Source organism: Jaculus jaculus, chromosome 3 (assembly GCF_020740685.1).
Source record: "Jaculus jaculus isolate mJacJac1 chromosome 3, mJacJac1.mat.Y.cur, whole genome shotgun sequence".
NCBI classification, from domain to species: domain Eukaryota; kingdom Metazoa; phylum Chordata; class Mammalia; order Rodentia; family Dipodidae; genus Jaculus; species Jaculus jaculus.
In genome coordinates, this window is record NC_059104.1 from 102,059,351 (window position 1) to 102,074,720 (window position 15,370).

General features: G+C 45.2%; 1 protein-coding gene and 1 non-coding gene across 7 annotated transcripts in view; one reads left to right on the plus strand and one right to left on the minus strand.

The window, feature by feature from the left end:
* Positions 1 to 1,317: 1,317 nt before the first annotated feature.
* Positions 1,318 to 1,424, minus strand: LOC123459646. The gene has a single exon (XR_006636405.1). It is a non-coding gene; the product is annotated as a U6 spliceosomal RNA (small nuclear RNA).
* Positions 1,425 to 7,123: 5,699 nt separating this feature from the next.
* Positions 7,124 to 15,370, plus strand: part of Usp28 (ubiquitin specific peptidase 28) — a 101,705-nt gene continuing 93,458 nt past the window's right edge. For 2 of the 6 annotated variants that reach the window (XM_045145564.1, XM_045145565.1), the window contains exon 1: positions 7,128 to 7,236. In XM_045145564.1, the coding sequence (XP_045001499.1) occupies positions 7,180 to 7,236 (57 nt within the window). In that variant the 5' untranslated portion in view covers positions 7,128 to 7,179. Of the gene's footprint in view, positions 7,237 to 15,370 lie in introns of all 6 variants that reach the window. The other 4 variants (XM_045145566.1, XM_045145563.1, XM_045145562.1 and 1 more) reach the window with 4 other exon arrangements.

The following is a 15,370-nucleotide window of genomic DNA, read 5'->3' on the forward strand; positions in this document are numbered from 1 at the left end:
TCTTGAGTTAATTTGATGCTTGGATTCTCTAATTATGTGCAGTGCTCTTAACTGTGTAAATCTGACTTTATGTACCTTCATGGCAGGAGTGTAAGGTGCTAGTTGTAGCTCTTCTACTCCCAGAGTAATAGCAGAAGTGACCCTAGCTGTTATGTTTGCCTGCTATTCAAGTCTTCTAATAGGCTGGATAGAACAACTTTCTGGCAAATTCTTAAATTCAAATGAGAAATATACACACTAAATCAAAACCACTACAGAGTATTTATGCAAGAATGGTGGCGACAAACAGATAATCTAATAAAGCCAAAGTCCCTAAGGACATGTTATCTTATACCCTTAATCCTGTCAATTGGGAAGCCAAGATTTCTGGTCTGCAATGGGCTCCAGGTTCAGCCTGTGGCCAAGTCAGTCCATGCCCAAATAATGACAGAAGAAAAAGACAAAGGCCCTAAAAATCAGAAAATGTCAAAGGCAACAATAGTCAACACCAAAACACAGCTTATTTTAGAATGGTAAAGCAGACCATGAATACATCAACCAAATCTAACACATAACCTGCCCTGACATGGAAGGTCAGATTAGCACTTCCAGTGCAGACCTGTGTACCTGACTTTGTATAAGTAGGCACTGTTGCCTTTTGAAATGGCTTCCAATATCACCAACGCTGAGTGCCCACCTCAAACCCTCTCTGTTGTGCTGTGTACTTGGTTAGGCTACTTGGGTCACTGGATATGGTATTCTGATCAGTTGTGCTGGGGGGAGAAAAAAGGTAGGATGAGTTCTCTGGTGGCTCCCAGCACTGGTGGTTGGAGGTTGGGAGGCTATGCAGGATGCCTGGAGTTGTATGAGAGCTGCTCAGTTGGCCCCCTTTGCAATCTCCTTCAGCAGCTTCTCAACTGGCCCTGCTGTCTTCTTCTGCGGGTTTCTTGACTTTTCAAGAAGGCTGGTGTGAGTGGAAAATCCCTCCACCTGGTTTCTGCTCCTTCCACTCTGCATTGGCTGGGCAGGCCAAGCAGATTGGGGCTACTGGTGCCTCAGCTGGATTCTGGCCAGTTTCCTGCTTGCTAGATGTAAATCTCTCCTGCTTCTTTGCTGTGGTTGATATTTCCATACACACCTTCCCTTTTCAGTAGAAGAGTGCATTTTTGCTATTTTTCTGCTTATTTCCCTCCTGAGCTACTTTGCATGGTTACTATGCTACCATCTTACCCGGAAGTCTCCTAAAAATATTTTTAATGGAAAATTCTTCATTGATTTTTGATTTTTACAGTTTAAAATATTTTATTAGTTATAATGGTCTTCTGGGGACTCACCAAAAAAAAAATTGAATGCTCCATGAATTTGCATGCCATCCTTGCACAGGGGCCATGCTAATCTTCTCTGTATCATTCCAATTTTACTAGATGTGCTGCTGAAGTGAGCACTAGTTGATGTTGTTTTAAGACAAAGTTTGTTGTGATATATCCTGGTCCCAATGCAAGTTGCACTTAATCTTGAATATAGGTTATATCAGCTTATGAATACACACACACACACACACACACACACACACACACACATATATATATACACACATATATATACAAGTTGCTGATGACACCCAACCATAAGTAGCTTGTGGGAGGAAAGGGTTTATTTTGGCTTACAGACTCAAGGGGAAGCTCCATGATGGCAAGAGAAAATGATGGCATGAGTACAGGGTATACATCACCTCTTGGCCAACATCAGATGGACAATAGCAGCAGGAGCGTGTGCCAAATACTGGCAAGGGGAAGCTGGCTATAACACCATAAGCCTGCCCCCAACAATGCACTGCCTCTAGGAGGCTTGAATTCCCAAAGTGCCACCAGTTGAGGACCTAGCATTCAGAACACATAAGTTTATGGAGGCACCTGAATCAAACCACCACATTGTCCCCTGGGCTCCCATAAACTAAGAACCATATATGATGTAAAATAAATGCCTACAGTCCAATTTTAAAGGTCAGCATACTTTTTATCAACCCCATTGATGGTCAAACATCCCCATAGTCTAAGGTCTTTTTAACTGAGCCATAATACCAAAAAAAACACAAACAAACATAATGGCACAGAATAAACCTTCATACTACAGAAGATGGGATTAGGTACAGCAAAGAAATACAAGATTTATAACAAAGAGGGCAGACATCAAACTCTGTAGCTTCAAGTCTGACAACTCTAACTAGTGACAAGCCTCTCTCCCTGTCTAATCAGTGACCAGTCTCTGGAGTTCCAATTCTGCCCCACCAGGTAGGCTACTTACAGTCCCAGAAAATTATCAGTTTGTTAATCCAGGGGTGAATAAAACAGACTTTGAAGAACAGGACACTCCTTCAGCATTCAGACCCCTTGAAAATACTCTGCATTCTTCCTGTTGTCACAATGCAAGTCAGCTGACTCAATCTTAATAGTTGTAATCTCTCAAACAATTGCAGCTGAATGGTTAGCAGTTTTGATCCAAAGATTTCATTTTTTCTGTGCCATATCCCTTTGCTCACACCAATCCATTTGTATGCAGTGCAACCCTGCACAAATTCTTGGAACATGAACATAACAGCAAGCCTCTCACACAAACTGCTTCTTGCCCAATCCAAGTAAAGCTCTTTCTCACCCTCAAAAGCCAAACCTCACAGTCCATAGTTCATACTGCAGTCAGGTCTTTCAACTGTGACCAGAATATCCCATTAATCTGCATTTATAGCACTGCAAGACATCTCTTAGGCCAAGGTTTCAAATCCTTCCACATTCCTCTCGAAAATCAGCTCCAAAAGGGCAAAAGCCACACAGTTTTATAGCAGTAATGATCTCAGTTCTTGGTACCAATTTTACTGTAGCATCAGGTTCGCATTGCTGGCAGAAAGCACCTGTGGTGGTTTGATTCAGGTGTCCCCCATAAGCTTAAGTGTTCTGAATGCTAGGTTCCCAGCTGATGGAAATTTGGGAATTAATGCCTTCTGGAGGCAGTGTATTGTTGGGGTTGGGCTTACGGGTATTATAGCCAGTTTCCCCATGCCAGTGTTTGGCACGCTGTCCTGTTGCTATTGTCCACTTTATGTTGGCCTGGGGGTGATGTCCACTCTCTGCTCATGCCGTCGTTTTCTCCTGCCATTGTGGAGCTTCCCCTCAAGCCTGTAAGCCAAAATGAACCTTTTCCCAGAAGCTCTTGTTTGGGTGTTTTCTACCAGCAATGCTGAACCTGACTGCAAGAGTAAAGTGTACTGATCAGTGGGATTGCTGCTAGACACCTGGCTGTGTGGTTTTGGCCTCTTGAAGCTGATTTTCAAGAGGAATGTGGAAGGATTTGAAACCTTGGCCTAAGAGACACCTTGCAGTTCTGTAAGTACAGCTTGATGGACGGTTCTGGTCAGAGTTGAAAGACCTGCATGCAGTAAGAACTATGGACTGTGAGGTTTGACTTATGAGGGTGAGAAAGAGCTGTGCCTGGACTGGGCTAGCAGTTTGTGTGGGAAGCTTGCTGTTATTCCTGTGTCCTGAGAAGTTGTACAGGGTTGCTTTGAGTAGAAATGAACTGGTGTGAGCAGAGGGATATGGCATAGAAAAAATGAAATCTTTGGGCCTAAATTGCTTCCCATTCACCTGCAAATTGAGAGATTACAACCTTTAAAATTGGGGTAGCTGACCTGCACTGGGGCAACAAAAGAATGTAGACTCTTTTGGAAGGGCCTGAGTGCTCAAGAAATGTCCTGTTCTTCAAAGTCTGCTTTATTCACCCCTGGATTAACAAATTGGCACCCTACCTGGTATTATGGAGTATAAGAAATTAGGGAAAGAGTGTCATTGGAAGATACTTCTTTTGTTTGGCTAAATGGACATGATGTGCTATAAAAGTGATGTCTAAATAACTGTTATGCCGTCAGCTTTGTTTAGAGAAGTTTCTGTTTACAATGGTCAGCGGCAATTGCAGGGACTCATACCTTGTCAAATTATTGAGAATAAGTAACTGGTGGATGCTGGGCCGTAAATGGGGCATCCATGTTACCCCTCAAGGACCCAGGGGATATCTCAGAAGAGGTGGAAAGAGCCAAGAGCTTGAGGAAAGTGGGGAAGTGGTATGGAATACTTGAACTCACAGCAGCTGTAATTACCTGCACACCATAAGGTTTATCAACATCCTGTCATGGAGCGGGAAGGATTGTTGGGTTTTATCTCTCTCTGAGCATTTATAAGCCATTAATAGTTGATAGGGGAGGGCTGAAGAGATGACTTAATGGTTAAGACACTTGCTTGTGAAGCCAAAGGACCTAGGTTCAATTTCTGAGACCCACATAAAGATAGATACACAAGGTGGTGCATGAGTCTAGAGTCTGTAGTGGCTGGAGGCCCTGGTGTGTCCATTGTCTCTTTGTATCTGCCTCTCCCCCCCGCCTTTCTCTCTCAAATAAATAAAACATTTTTCAAAATAGTTGATGGGGAGGGTTGTTTATCTGCAGTGTTGAAGTGACTGATAATGTACTCCTGCTCCTGTAAATGACCCTGTGGTGGTTTGAATGGAAATCTTTCCCTGAGGCTCTTGTGTTTGAATACTTAATGATCAGTTGGTGACTCTGTTGGGGTAGGTTGTGGAACCTTGCTGGAGGACGTGTGTCACTGGCTGCTGGCTTTGAGGCTTTTCAGCCTGGCCTGCTTGTGGCTTTCTTCTTCCCTCCTGATGTGACAAGGGACACTGACTTCCAGCTCCTGTCATGCTTTCTTTGCCATGAGGAAATCTACTCTCTGCAAATGTAAGTTGAAATCAACCCTTTTCCTTCCAGAAGTTGCTTCTGGTTTGGTATTTTGTCCCAGCAATGAGAAGTAACTAATATAAACCCAGCTGAAAATCATTGAGTCATCAAAAAGCATTAAAGTAGAAGGTGGGCAAGTAAAATGGGGTGGTGGTGGGGAATGAGAGGCTAGTATATGATTACTATGTAATTGAAATACACACATACATGCATAAAATGTGGTAATTCACTAGTTTTTTTATTTTATGTTATTTATTTATGAGAGAGAGAGAGACAGAAAGGACATGTCAGGGCCTCCAGCCACTGCAAACAAACTCCAGATATATGTGCCACCAGGTGCATGTGGCTTACGTAGGCTCCAGGAAATTGAACCTGGGTGCTTAGGCTTTGCAGGCAACCACTAACCCATCTCTCCAGCCCATAATCCATTATTATGTATAGCTAATGTATATTAATAAAAACATAAAAAAAAATAAGCCGGGCATAGTGGCGCACACCTTTAATTCCAGCATTTAGGAGGCAGAGGTAGGAGGATCGCTGTAAGTTTGAGGCCACCCTGAAACTACATAGTGAATTCCAGGTCAGCTTGGACTAGAGTGTGACCCTACCTTGAAACCTCCTCCCCCCCCCAAAAAAAATCCATAAAAAATAATTAAAGGCTTTCATGAAGTCATACTTCTTAACAGGTTTTATTCCTTCTCTACATTTTCCAGAGAAACATGGTTATTTTATTAATTTATTTTTTGTATTTTTTTTCACAGTAGGGTCTGGCTATAGCCCAGGCTGACCTGGAATTCACCATGTAGTCTCAGGCTGGCCTCAAACTCAGAGAGATCCTTCTACCTCTGCCACCCAAGTGCTGGGATTAGAAGCAAGTGTACCAGGCCCAGCTTTCTTTTCTTTTCTTTTTTTTTTTTTTTTTAACTTTTTCTTTTGAAGCAGGAAGCCTGCTGGTATGTTGCTGTACCTGTGTGTGTGTGTGTGTGTGTGTGTGTGTGTGTGTGTGTGTGTGTGTGCTGGGGCTTGAACCCAAGGCCTCCCACATGCCAGACCAGTAATATACTTGTGAACTCTATTCCCAGACAAGCTTCACACTTTGACAGGTTTCTTGATTGCATATGCCATAAATCTGAGAGCATCAGACTCCAGCTTCTTCAGTAGTAACTCAGGGAGCCTTCCAACCCTTCAGCCTTGAGAGAGGAGGGAGAGGGGGCAGAAACAGGCATGGAAGTGTGCGGGTGGCTGCCTCTTGTCCAGGAACTTCTAGCTTGGACCAAGCAATCACTTGGATCTTTGGCTCTCCAGAGTGCAGCCAGCCATTGTGGGATTACTGTCTTTGATTGTAAAATATCAACTTAATTAATTCCCTTTTATAATTTTTTGTTGCTATTACTGTCTTTGTTTTCTCGAGGACGAGACAGGGTCTCACTGTAGCCCAGACTGACCTGGAACACTCTCTGCAGCCCCAGGATGGCCTCGAACTGAGGTGCCTGCTTGCAAAGCCCGGCCGCCTGGGTTCCCATTCCCTAGTTCCCTCGTAAAGCCAGATGCACAAGGCGGGACATGCAACTGGAGATCATTTTCGGTGGCGAGACGTCCTGATATGCCCTTTTTTTTTTTTCCTCTCTCTCTCTGCCTGCAAATAATAAATAAGCAAACAAGCAAATATAAAAAACAGGAGGGCTGGTGGTGTACCTACTTGACCCTGCATGTGCAAGGTTCAATGCCAAGTAAACCACAGCCTGAAAATCCAAGCTTGGACTACCTGGCAATTCTTTTTGCTCATCACACCCTACAGGTCCTGTGCTGGGCATCTGTGCGTGAGGCTCGCGGCGCTCGCCGCTAGCAGTAGGTCCCCTGCCTCTCCTAAGACGTGGTGCTAAGCCTCTTGTCCCTGGCTCAGGAAGGGGCCCCCCTCCTCCCCGGAAGGCCCGGTCGGGGGTGGCAGCGGTACCCTGCGAAGCGGCTTCACCTCGCTGGAGGGGAGTAAGCTGGAGGCGAGGGTGAAGCCTGGAGATGGGTTCAGGAAGAAGCCTCCGAGACGGACGTGCCGCGGGAACCACTCCCTGGCCACTCAGAGCGGAAACCCCAACCACCAGGGGGAAGCGACGCTGACCGTTAGCGGCCGGAGGGGAGGCGGGGCCTCGGGTCACGTGGTCGCCGCGGGCCGGAGCACGTGGAGCGCGGGGGGAGGCGCTCTCGGCCGCGCGCCTGGCGTGCGCGCGCAGCGGGGGCGGGGCGTGAGGGCCCGGCGTGCGGCGTGCGGCGCGCGGCGGGCGTGGGCGGGCCGGGACCCGGCGGGCGGGGGCGGAGCCTCCGGTGCTCCTGGGCTGTCGGGGGCGACGGAGGTGGCGACGGCGACGGCGGCGGCGGCGGCGGTAGCGGCAGCGGGCTACGCGCGGAGGGGCGCCTCGGCCATGACTGCGGAGTTGCAGCAGGACGACACGGCCGGAGCGGCCGACGGCCACAGCTCGGTGAGCCGCCCGCCACGGGAGAGCGGGGGCCGCGGCTCGGGGGTCGAGAGGGGCGCGGTGGGCCGCCGGGCGGGAGCGGGGCCTGCGGGGCGGTGGGCGGCCCGAGCAGATGCCCGGCGGCGGCGGCGGCGGCGGCGGGAGGATGGCGCCGGCTGCACCAGACGGGCTCGGGGGCGCGGTGAGGACGGGGTGCCCTGAAGTTTGGAGGGGGTTAGGTCCCCGGCCCCGCCGCCCGCACGTGAGGTCGCCTGCGGCAGGGCTCCGAGAGACACCGAGCGCTCGTGGGCCCCGAGCGAGGAGCGAGGAACTTCCCACGAGGACAGCCTGGGCTGTTTACGTTTGACTCCGACGTCTATCTTATGCCAGTGTTGTTGTACAGAGTTTGAGCAGACTGAAGTTATCTCACCAAAGCCGAGATTTATCAACAAAGTGCGAAAGACCTGCAGTCCCTCACTTCCACCGCCTTTGCTAGCCTCGTTGGGTGTTTTTTTTTGTTTTTTTTTTTTTTTTTTAACGGAAAGAGACCGGCTCCCCCTCCCACCCCCCAGTTAATGCATTGATCATTCTAGATTTCGAAGGAATGGGGAGGAGCAGAGTATGAATAGAAAAGGTCTATTGATTAGGTCCCTAATATCTAAAAAGGTAAATCAATACGACGGATTCCAGGCAAAGATGGCGAGAGTGAAAGAACTGGTTTGGGAAAATCAAAGGCTTATAATATCTGTGAAGAAACTTGGGAGGTGGGCAATTTGAGAACGTCTTCCAGTGTTTTTTTGAAATGTTACAATTTTAATACTATGCCCTTGCCCTTTGAATAAGGCATCTTTTCAAAGTCAGAATGGGCAATCTGTCAAATAACTCAAATATGAATTTAAAAGTGAGAGATCTCAAAGTATTTATAATACAACGCTGTTAGATATTGTCAAGTTAGAAATCTTTTCTGCTTCTTTATTTGTACTACTGGGTCTTGAATAGAGGACCTTGCTCATGGTAGGCAAGTGCTACATCCCCAGACTAATTTTATTAAGAATTTATAACATACGCTTTTAAAAACTCATACGGAAAATGTTAACTGTAGTCCAGGCTTCAAAATGAAAGTAGGTGGATATTTCATGTGCTGATAGCTAATGAAAATTTTATTGTTTGCTCACCATTGCCTTTTGAATTGGAGTCAGAATTTTTGTTTCAAAGACAGTTCTGTTTGTTTTTAAGATGGTGACTTAAAAACAGGTGGAATATTTTGGTTTTGAGATAGTCATATTGATTTAGAGAAGAAACTATTTTAAGGGAGAACAAGTCATATTTAAATTTATACAGGCTCTGTCATTTAAGACCATGTGTCCCTAAACCAGTGGCATCTTCATTTACCTCTGCCAGAGCTTGAGTAGTAACCCCTGTTTCAGCACGCTGTGTTGGAGAGTTTGGATGTGTGGTATCTGATGAGTATTATGTATAAGTCATAGCTATTTTGGGAAGGCTTGGCACTGGAGGGGCTGTGGCTGGCTGCAGTACCCTAATTCCTGGCGACCTGCAGAGTGATGACATTTACTGTTCTTTCCAGTTATTTTGCCCTAGGCTGACGGATGATAAGCTCAGAATGCATGATAACGTTTGCCCTTTTGGTTTTGGCCAAATGCTAGGAGGTATCACTTTAGGTCGAAGGAACTTAAGATGGGAGCATACCTTTTACAACTTACAAGGAAGATATTAATAACTTCTTCCTCTTCATAAGTTACATGCTAGAATCAATTCTTTCATTTCAAATTCGGTATTCTACTGTTCTTCTATAAGATGTTTAATCCAGTTGAGAAGAGCTATCTTCCCCTTATACTCTGAAGCTGTTTAAAACCTAGGAGGTGTTCCCTTCCTCTGTTGTACAAAGTACAGACAAAACCTATATAGGCTTCCCAGGATTTTAGTGAAAGAAAAGGTACTATTCTAAAGTCCTTTTCTTTCTTCCATCCTTCTTTCTTTCTCTTCTCTCTTTCTTTCTTTCTTTTTCTTAAAGCACAGTTCTTGAGGTGTGCTTTTGGTGTGCACTGCAGTCGTAGTGCTTGCTTTGTATCACTAAATCCTCTGGACTGAGTACTTAATAACAGCTTCCTGTATTTCTTTAGTCAGTTCTTGAGTTAGATAAAAACCAGCAGGGAAGTTTACAGTCACTGTAGGATAAACAGCTTCAAGTCAGTTTAGTTCTTATAAACCTGTCATTCTTGGCAGTATTGCTGAAGCTTCACACCATCCTTTCTCTCATGCCTCCCCACCCCAGTCTTTCTCCCTCCTTTGTGCTAGGGGTGGCACCCATGGCCTGGTGCATTCTAGGTATGCACTTTACCCCTGGGCAGCTTGACCTTTGTTTGATTTATCCATTCATTTTCCTTTAAAATTCTTTTTTTTGGGGGGGGGTGAGGGTTTCAAGGTAGGGTAATTTCAGGGTGGCCTCGAACTCAGGGTGATCCTCCTACCTCTGCCTCCGAGTGCTGGGTTTAAAGGTGATTAAAAGCAGCATGTGCCACCATACTCGGCTTTAATTCTTTTCTTTAAAAATATTTAAAAATTGTTTTTAACTTACTGGAAGAAAGTGGGAGAAAGAATGGGCATGCCAGGGCCTCCAGCTACTACAAACCTTAGACATATATATGCACCACCATGTGCATCTGGTTTGCATGTTTTTTGGGGAATCAGACCTGGGTCCTTAGGCTTCACAAGCAAGTGCTATAACTGCTAAGCCATCTCTTCAGCCCTCTTTTTTTTTTTGAGGTAGGTTCTCACTCTAGCTCAGGCTGACCTGTAATTCACTCTGTAGTCTTTGGACTCATGGCAATCCTCCTTCCTCTACCTCCCTTCCGTGTGCTGGGATTAAAGGCGTGTACCACCACACCCAGCCCTCTTTAATTCTTTAAAAAAAAATTTCATTTATTTATTTGAGAGGAAGAAAGTATGAGCATGTCAGGCCCTCCTGGCATTACAAATGAACTCTAGGTGCGTGCACTACTTTGTTCATCTGGCCTTATTTGGGTATTGAGGAATTGAATCAGGCTGTCAAGTTTTCCAAGCAAGAGTTTTTGACCACTGAGCTCTCTCCAACCCTCACTTTCTTCACTTTGGTGGTGTGTGTGTGTGTGTTTGTTTGTTTATTTATTTTTGGTTTTTCGAGGTAGGGTCTCACTCTAGCCCAGGCTGACCTGGAATTCACTATGGAGTCTCAGGCTGTCCTCGAACTCATGGTGATGCTCTTACCTCTGCCTCCCGAGTGCTGGGATTAAAGGCATGCACCACCACGCCCGGCTGTTTGTTTATTTTAATTTATTGATTTTTTTAAAATAAAAAGTTACACATATAGATCTCCTTCTCCCCCATCCCAGTTCTACTCAGGGTCTTCGTTGGAGTTATTGGTGTTCATGGTGGGGATCAAGAGCCCTCTGTCTCTGCAAGGATGGGGGAAGCATGCTGTTTCAGACTATTCCTACCTACCCTGAGGCTCTTACAGTCTTTTCACCTCCTCTTCTCAGATACTCCCTGAGCCTTGGTGGGCAAGGTAGAGATCTGATTTAGTGTTGCTTTCTCTGTAGACTCTGGATCTCTGTTTTTATATTTTATGAAGTTTGAGAGACCACAGTGTCTGTCGCCATTTCCCTGGAACTGGTTTTCAGGCTTGCAGTGATGGCAGTATCTGAGTCACTACTTCCCCTCTAATGACTTCTGGGTTCTGGGCATATGAGGTAGAGGTGACCCATCTCCTGGTAGACAGTTGGCGCTCTCTTCTTGATGTATTGACATATCATTGTTCTTGCCCGTGTTTTCCTCTATCTGTAAAATAAAACAGGTTGTCCAACCAAAAGTGAGAACAATTTGAATAAGGGAGTCTCTGTAGCCAAGGCTGGCCTGGAACTCCAAAACAATCTTCCTGTTTCCATCTCCAAAATTCTGGTATGTCCACCTCTTTACTTTATATCATTAATTGTGAGTTTTGGAACACCAGTAAATCCATAATTTTTTGGCTCTACAACTCTATTACTCCCTCAGCTACACTTACTATTCACATAGAAGACAGGACTCAGAACACAGTGATTACTGCGTATTGGGCAAGCTGTATGTGTTCTGCTTCATCAGAAACTTTGTTTTTGGTTTCATCCAGGTAGGCTGTCTTGTAGCATAGGCTGGCCTTCAGTCACCTCTTATGTATCAGAGGATGACCTTGAACTTCTGATCTTTCTATCTCTACTGGGATTACAGGCACATGACACCATGCCTAGCATTTTATGTGGGTCCTAATCATAGAACTCAGGTCCTCATGTGTGCTAGACAACCCTTTTGCAGACTAAGCAGTTGCCCCAGCCCTGTTTTTTTTTTTTTCCCAGTCAGGGTCTTGCTCAGGCTGGACTGACACTTGTGATTTAGCCTAACCTGTCCTTGAACAGCCCTGCTGGGATTTTGTTTGTCCTTACTCTTCCAGCTGTGAGCCTTCTTCTCGTGGGCCAGCTTTCCTCCAAAGTGAGTATTTTGATTTTATTTGGTGCTGTAATTCAACTGAAGGACCTCCAACATGCTAGGTGAGCAGTCTGTCCTGAGCTCCACACCCTCCCCAACTGGCTCTTCTCCCCTCCCTTTTTCATCGTCTTTGTTTTGTTTTTTGCGTATTATTATTAACATTATTTGAGACAAGATCTCTGTTAGGTAGCCCTTCCTCAAAAATTGTGAATCCTCCTGGTTCTGCCTCCTGAGTGTTGGGATTACAGGCTTGATCACACCTGGTTCTTTTGTTTTGGAGACTAGGTCACATGTAAATCTGACCTCAAACTCCCTAGTCCAGGATGACCTTAAACTCCTGATCCTTTTGCCTATACTTCCCACATATTGCTATTATAAATGTATAGACATGGGGCTGGAGAGATGGCTTAGCGGTTAAGCGCGCTTGCCTGTGAAGCCTAAGGGCCTTTGTTTGAGGCTCTATTCCCCAGGACCCACTTAAGCCACATGCACAAGGGGCCGCGTGTCTGGAGTTCATTTGCAGTGGCTGGAGGCCCTGGTGCACCCATTCTCTCTCTCTCTCTCTGCCTCTTACTCTCTCCTACTCTTCTCAAATAAACAAACAAATATGTGTATACATGAGCCACCACACTAGGCTTCCATTATTATTTTTCTTTTTTTACTTTTTACTGTTAGTTGGCATACAGAGATTTAGATTTCATTCATCCTGTCATTTTTCAAATACAGGGCATTTCCCTCCTATTCCCCTTTTCTTTCTTTCCCCCAACTTCCCTGACCCAGGTATCTTCCCTCCCCATTATTATTGTTTTAATGACCTCTCCTAATGTTTTAAACTTCTAACCCCACCCCCTATATTCTTTCTTTTCTAATTGACTGAACTCCCTATCTAAAGAGAACTTCCTATCTCATGTCTTGGCAGCTTATCTCTTGTTTCCTACCAGTAGAATTGTACTTTCCTCCTTTCACCTGAGATAAGTATACATCAGTGGTTCTTACTGGGAAGAGATTGTGCATTCTAGGAGATACTTGGCAATATCTGGAGATATTTTTGATGGATTGCTGGAGAAGGATGCTAGTGGCATCTAGTGGGTACAATATTTACTTCCCACAGCATAGTCTCCCTCCTTCCTCACCCCCAAACAGATTTATGTGGCCCAAAATGTAAATAATATAGAGCCTGAGAAACTTCCGTCTAGATAATGTCTCTGTGGAGATCATTCTCTTCTCATTTCAGCTCTATCTTAGCCCAAATCCCAGAGGCCTTCACTTGCTGCTCAGATGGGTTAGCAGTTTCTACCTCACCTAGAGTTTAGAAATAAAGCTGGTGTGTGAGATTCAGCTTGTACTGCCCCTCGAGCTGATGTATGTCCACCTTCCCAATTCTGTACAGTGACCTGTGTTGATAGGTTGAAACACCAGGATGGTTAGTGTTGTGACCAAGGAAGCAAGCATGTCCACCGCAAATCTCAAAACCACCACCTTGACCTCCACCAGGGACCTGTTAAATCAAATTCTGACCCATTGCACCTTGACCTTTCAGAAGCTTATGAATGGAATTCCCAGTTCCACTTTCCATAGGAGTGCTTAATCCTGAAAAGAGTAGCAACAATAAAATGCTCAAAAAAAAATTTTTTCCCCTGGGCTGAAGAGATGGCTTAGTGGTTAAAAGCTCTTATGGCAAGCCGGGCATGGTGGCACATGCCTTTTAGTCCCAGCATTTGGGAGGTAGAGGTAGGAGGATCACTGTGAGTTCAAGGCCACTCTGAGACTACCACGTGAATTCCAGGTCTGCCTGGGCTAGAGTGAGACCCTACCTTGAAAAACCAAACCAAAAAAAAAAAAATCTCTTGTTGAAAGCCTATCTTTTCAGGTTCAATTCCCCAGAACCTACATAAAGCCAGATGCACAAAGTGGCACATGCATCTGGAGTTATCTTGTGGTAAAAGGTCTTGGTGCACCCATTCTTGGTCTCTCAAAAAATAAAAATACTTAGCTTTTTTTTATCCACTCCCAGGCGCCAGGGAAATGGCTCGCTCAGCTAAGGCACTTGCTTAACAAAGCTTGCTGGGTCAAGTGTGGTGGCACATGTCTTTAATCCCAGCTGAGATAGGATTGCATGAGTTAAAGGCCAGCCTTGACTACAGAGTATGTTCTGGATTAGACTGGCTAGGTTGAGACCCTACTTTTAAAAAATAAAAAAAAAAAAGAGGCTGGAGAGGTGGCTCAGTGGTTAAAGGCACTTGTTTGCAAAGCCTGCAATGACAGGAGGTCCTAGTATGCCTATATACACACACTCATTCACACACACACACACAAACACACACACATATTCTCTCTCTCGCAAATAAATAAAATTATTTGAGCAAAAAACCAAAAAGCCTGCTAGCCTGGATTCATCTACCCAGGCACTGGAGTAACACCGGATGTGCAGGTGTTGTCTTATTCACTTCCAGGTTTCCAAGCTCACCTGTTTCTTTCTAAAACATTTTTTTCAGTTTGGTGCGGTGGACACACCTTTATTCCTAGCACTTGGTAGGCAGAGGTAGGAGGATCACCAAGAATTCAAGGCCACCCTGAGACTCCATAGTGAATTACTCTAGGTCAGCCTGGATTAAAGTGAACCTTTTGTTTTGTTTTTCGAGGTAGGGTTTCCCTCTAGCCCAGGCTGACCTGGAATTCACTATGGAGCCTCAGGGTGGCCTCGAACTCACAGCAATCCTCCTACCTCTGCCTCCCGAGTTCTAGGATCAAAGGCGTGTGCCACTACGCCTGGCTAAAGTGAACCTTTTTCCCTACCTTCAAAAATAAAAAAATAAAAAATAAATAAAAAAAGAAAACATTTTTTCCAGCGGGTGTGGTGGCTTGTGCCATGCCTATAATCCCTGTACTTGAAAGGCTGAGACAGGAAAATGGCTATGAGTTTGAGGCCAGCTTGGGCTAGGTAGTTCCAAACCAGTGTGGAATATAGTGAAGACCCTGTCTCACAATCCTGTCTCATAAAACTAAAATGAAGCTGCCATAGTGCCACAGGCCTTTTAATCCCAGCACCTGGGAGGTAGTGGTAGGAGGATTGCTATGAGTTCGAGGCCATCCTGAGACTACATAGTGAATTCCAGGTCAGCCTGGGCTAGAGTGAAACCGTACCTTGAAAAGCATAACAACAACAAAAAACCTGAAATGATTTCAGTGACAGTGTGATTCAGAGATTTCCTGTGTGGGTTCATCCCATCAGGATAGTTCCCAGCACTCTTAGAGTCTGAGGTAGTAGGGCAGCTGGGAGTCTAAGCCAGCGTGACATACAGCCTGGAACCCTGTCTCAAACAAAACAGAACATAAGCAAAAATATCCTGGGGGTGGGGATTACAACATTGTAAAGGGGGACATTGAAGTAGTGTACATGTTGACTTATGGAAAGAAAAGAGTTAGTCTTCTGGTCTTTAACATTCAGTAGAGTATGCTGATACAGTTAATGGGATCGCATAAAGCCACTTGGATACATTCCATGCACAAGAAAGCAAGTCAAGAAAACAAGTAACCTATCATGATGGTACATGCCTTAATCCTGGCACTCAAGAGGCAGAGGTAGGATTGCTGTGAGTTTGAGGCTAGCATAGCACTTTGTGGAGTGAGTTTGAGGTCGGCC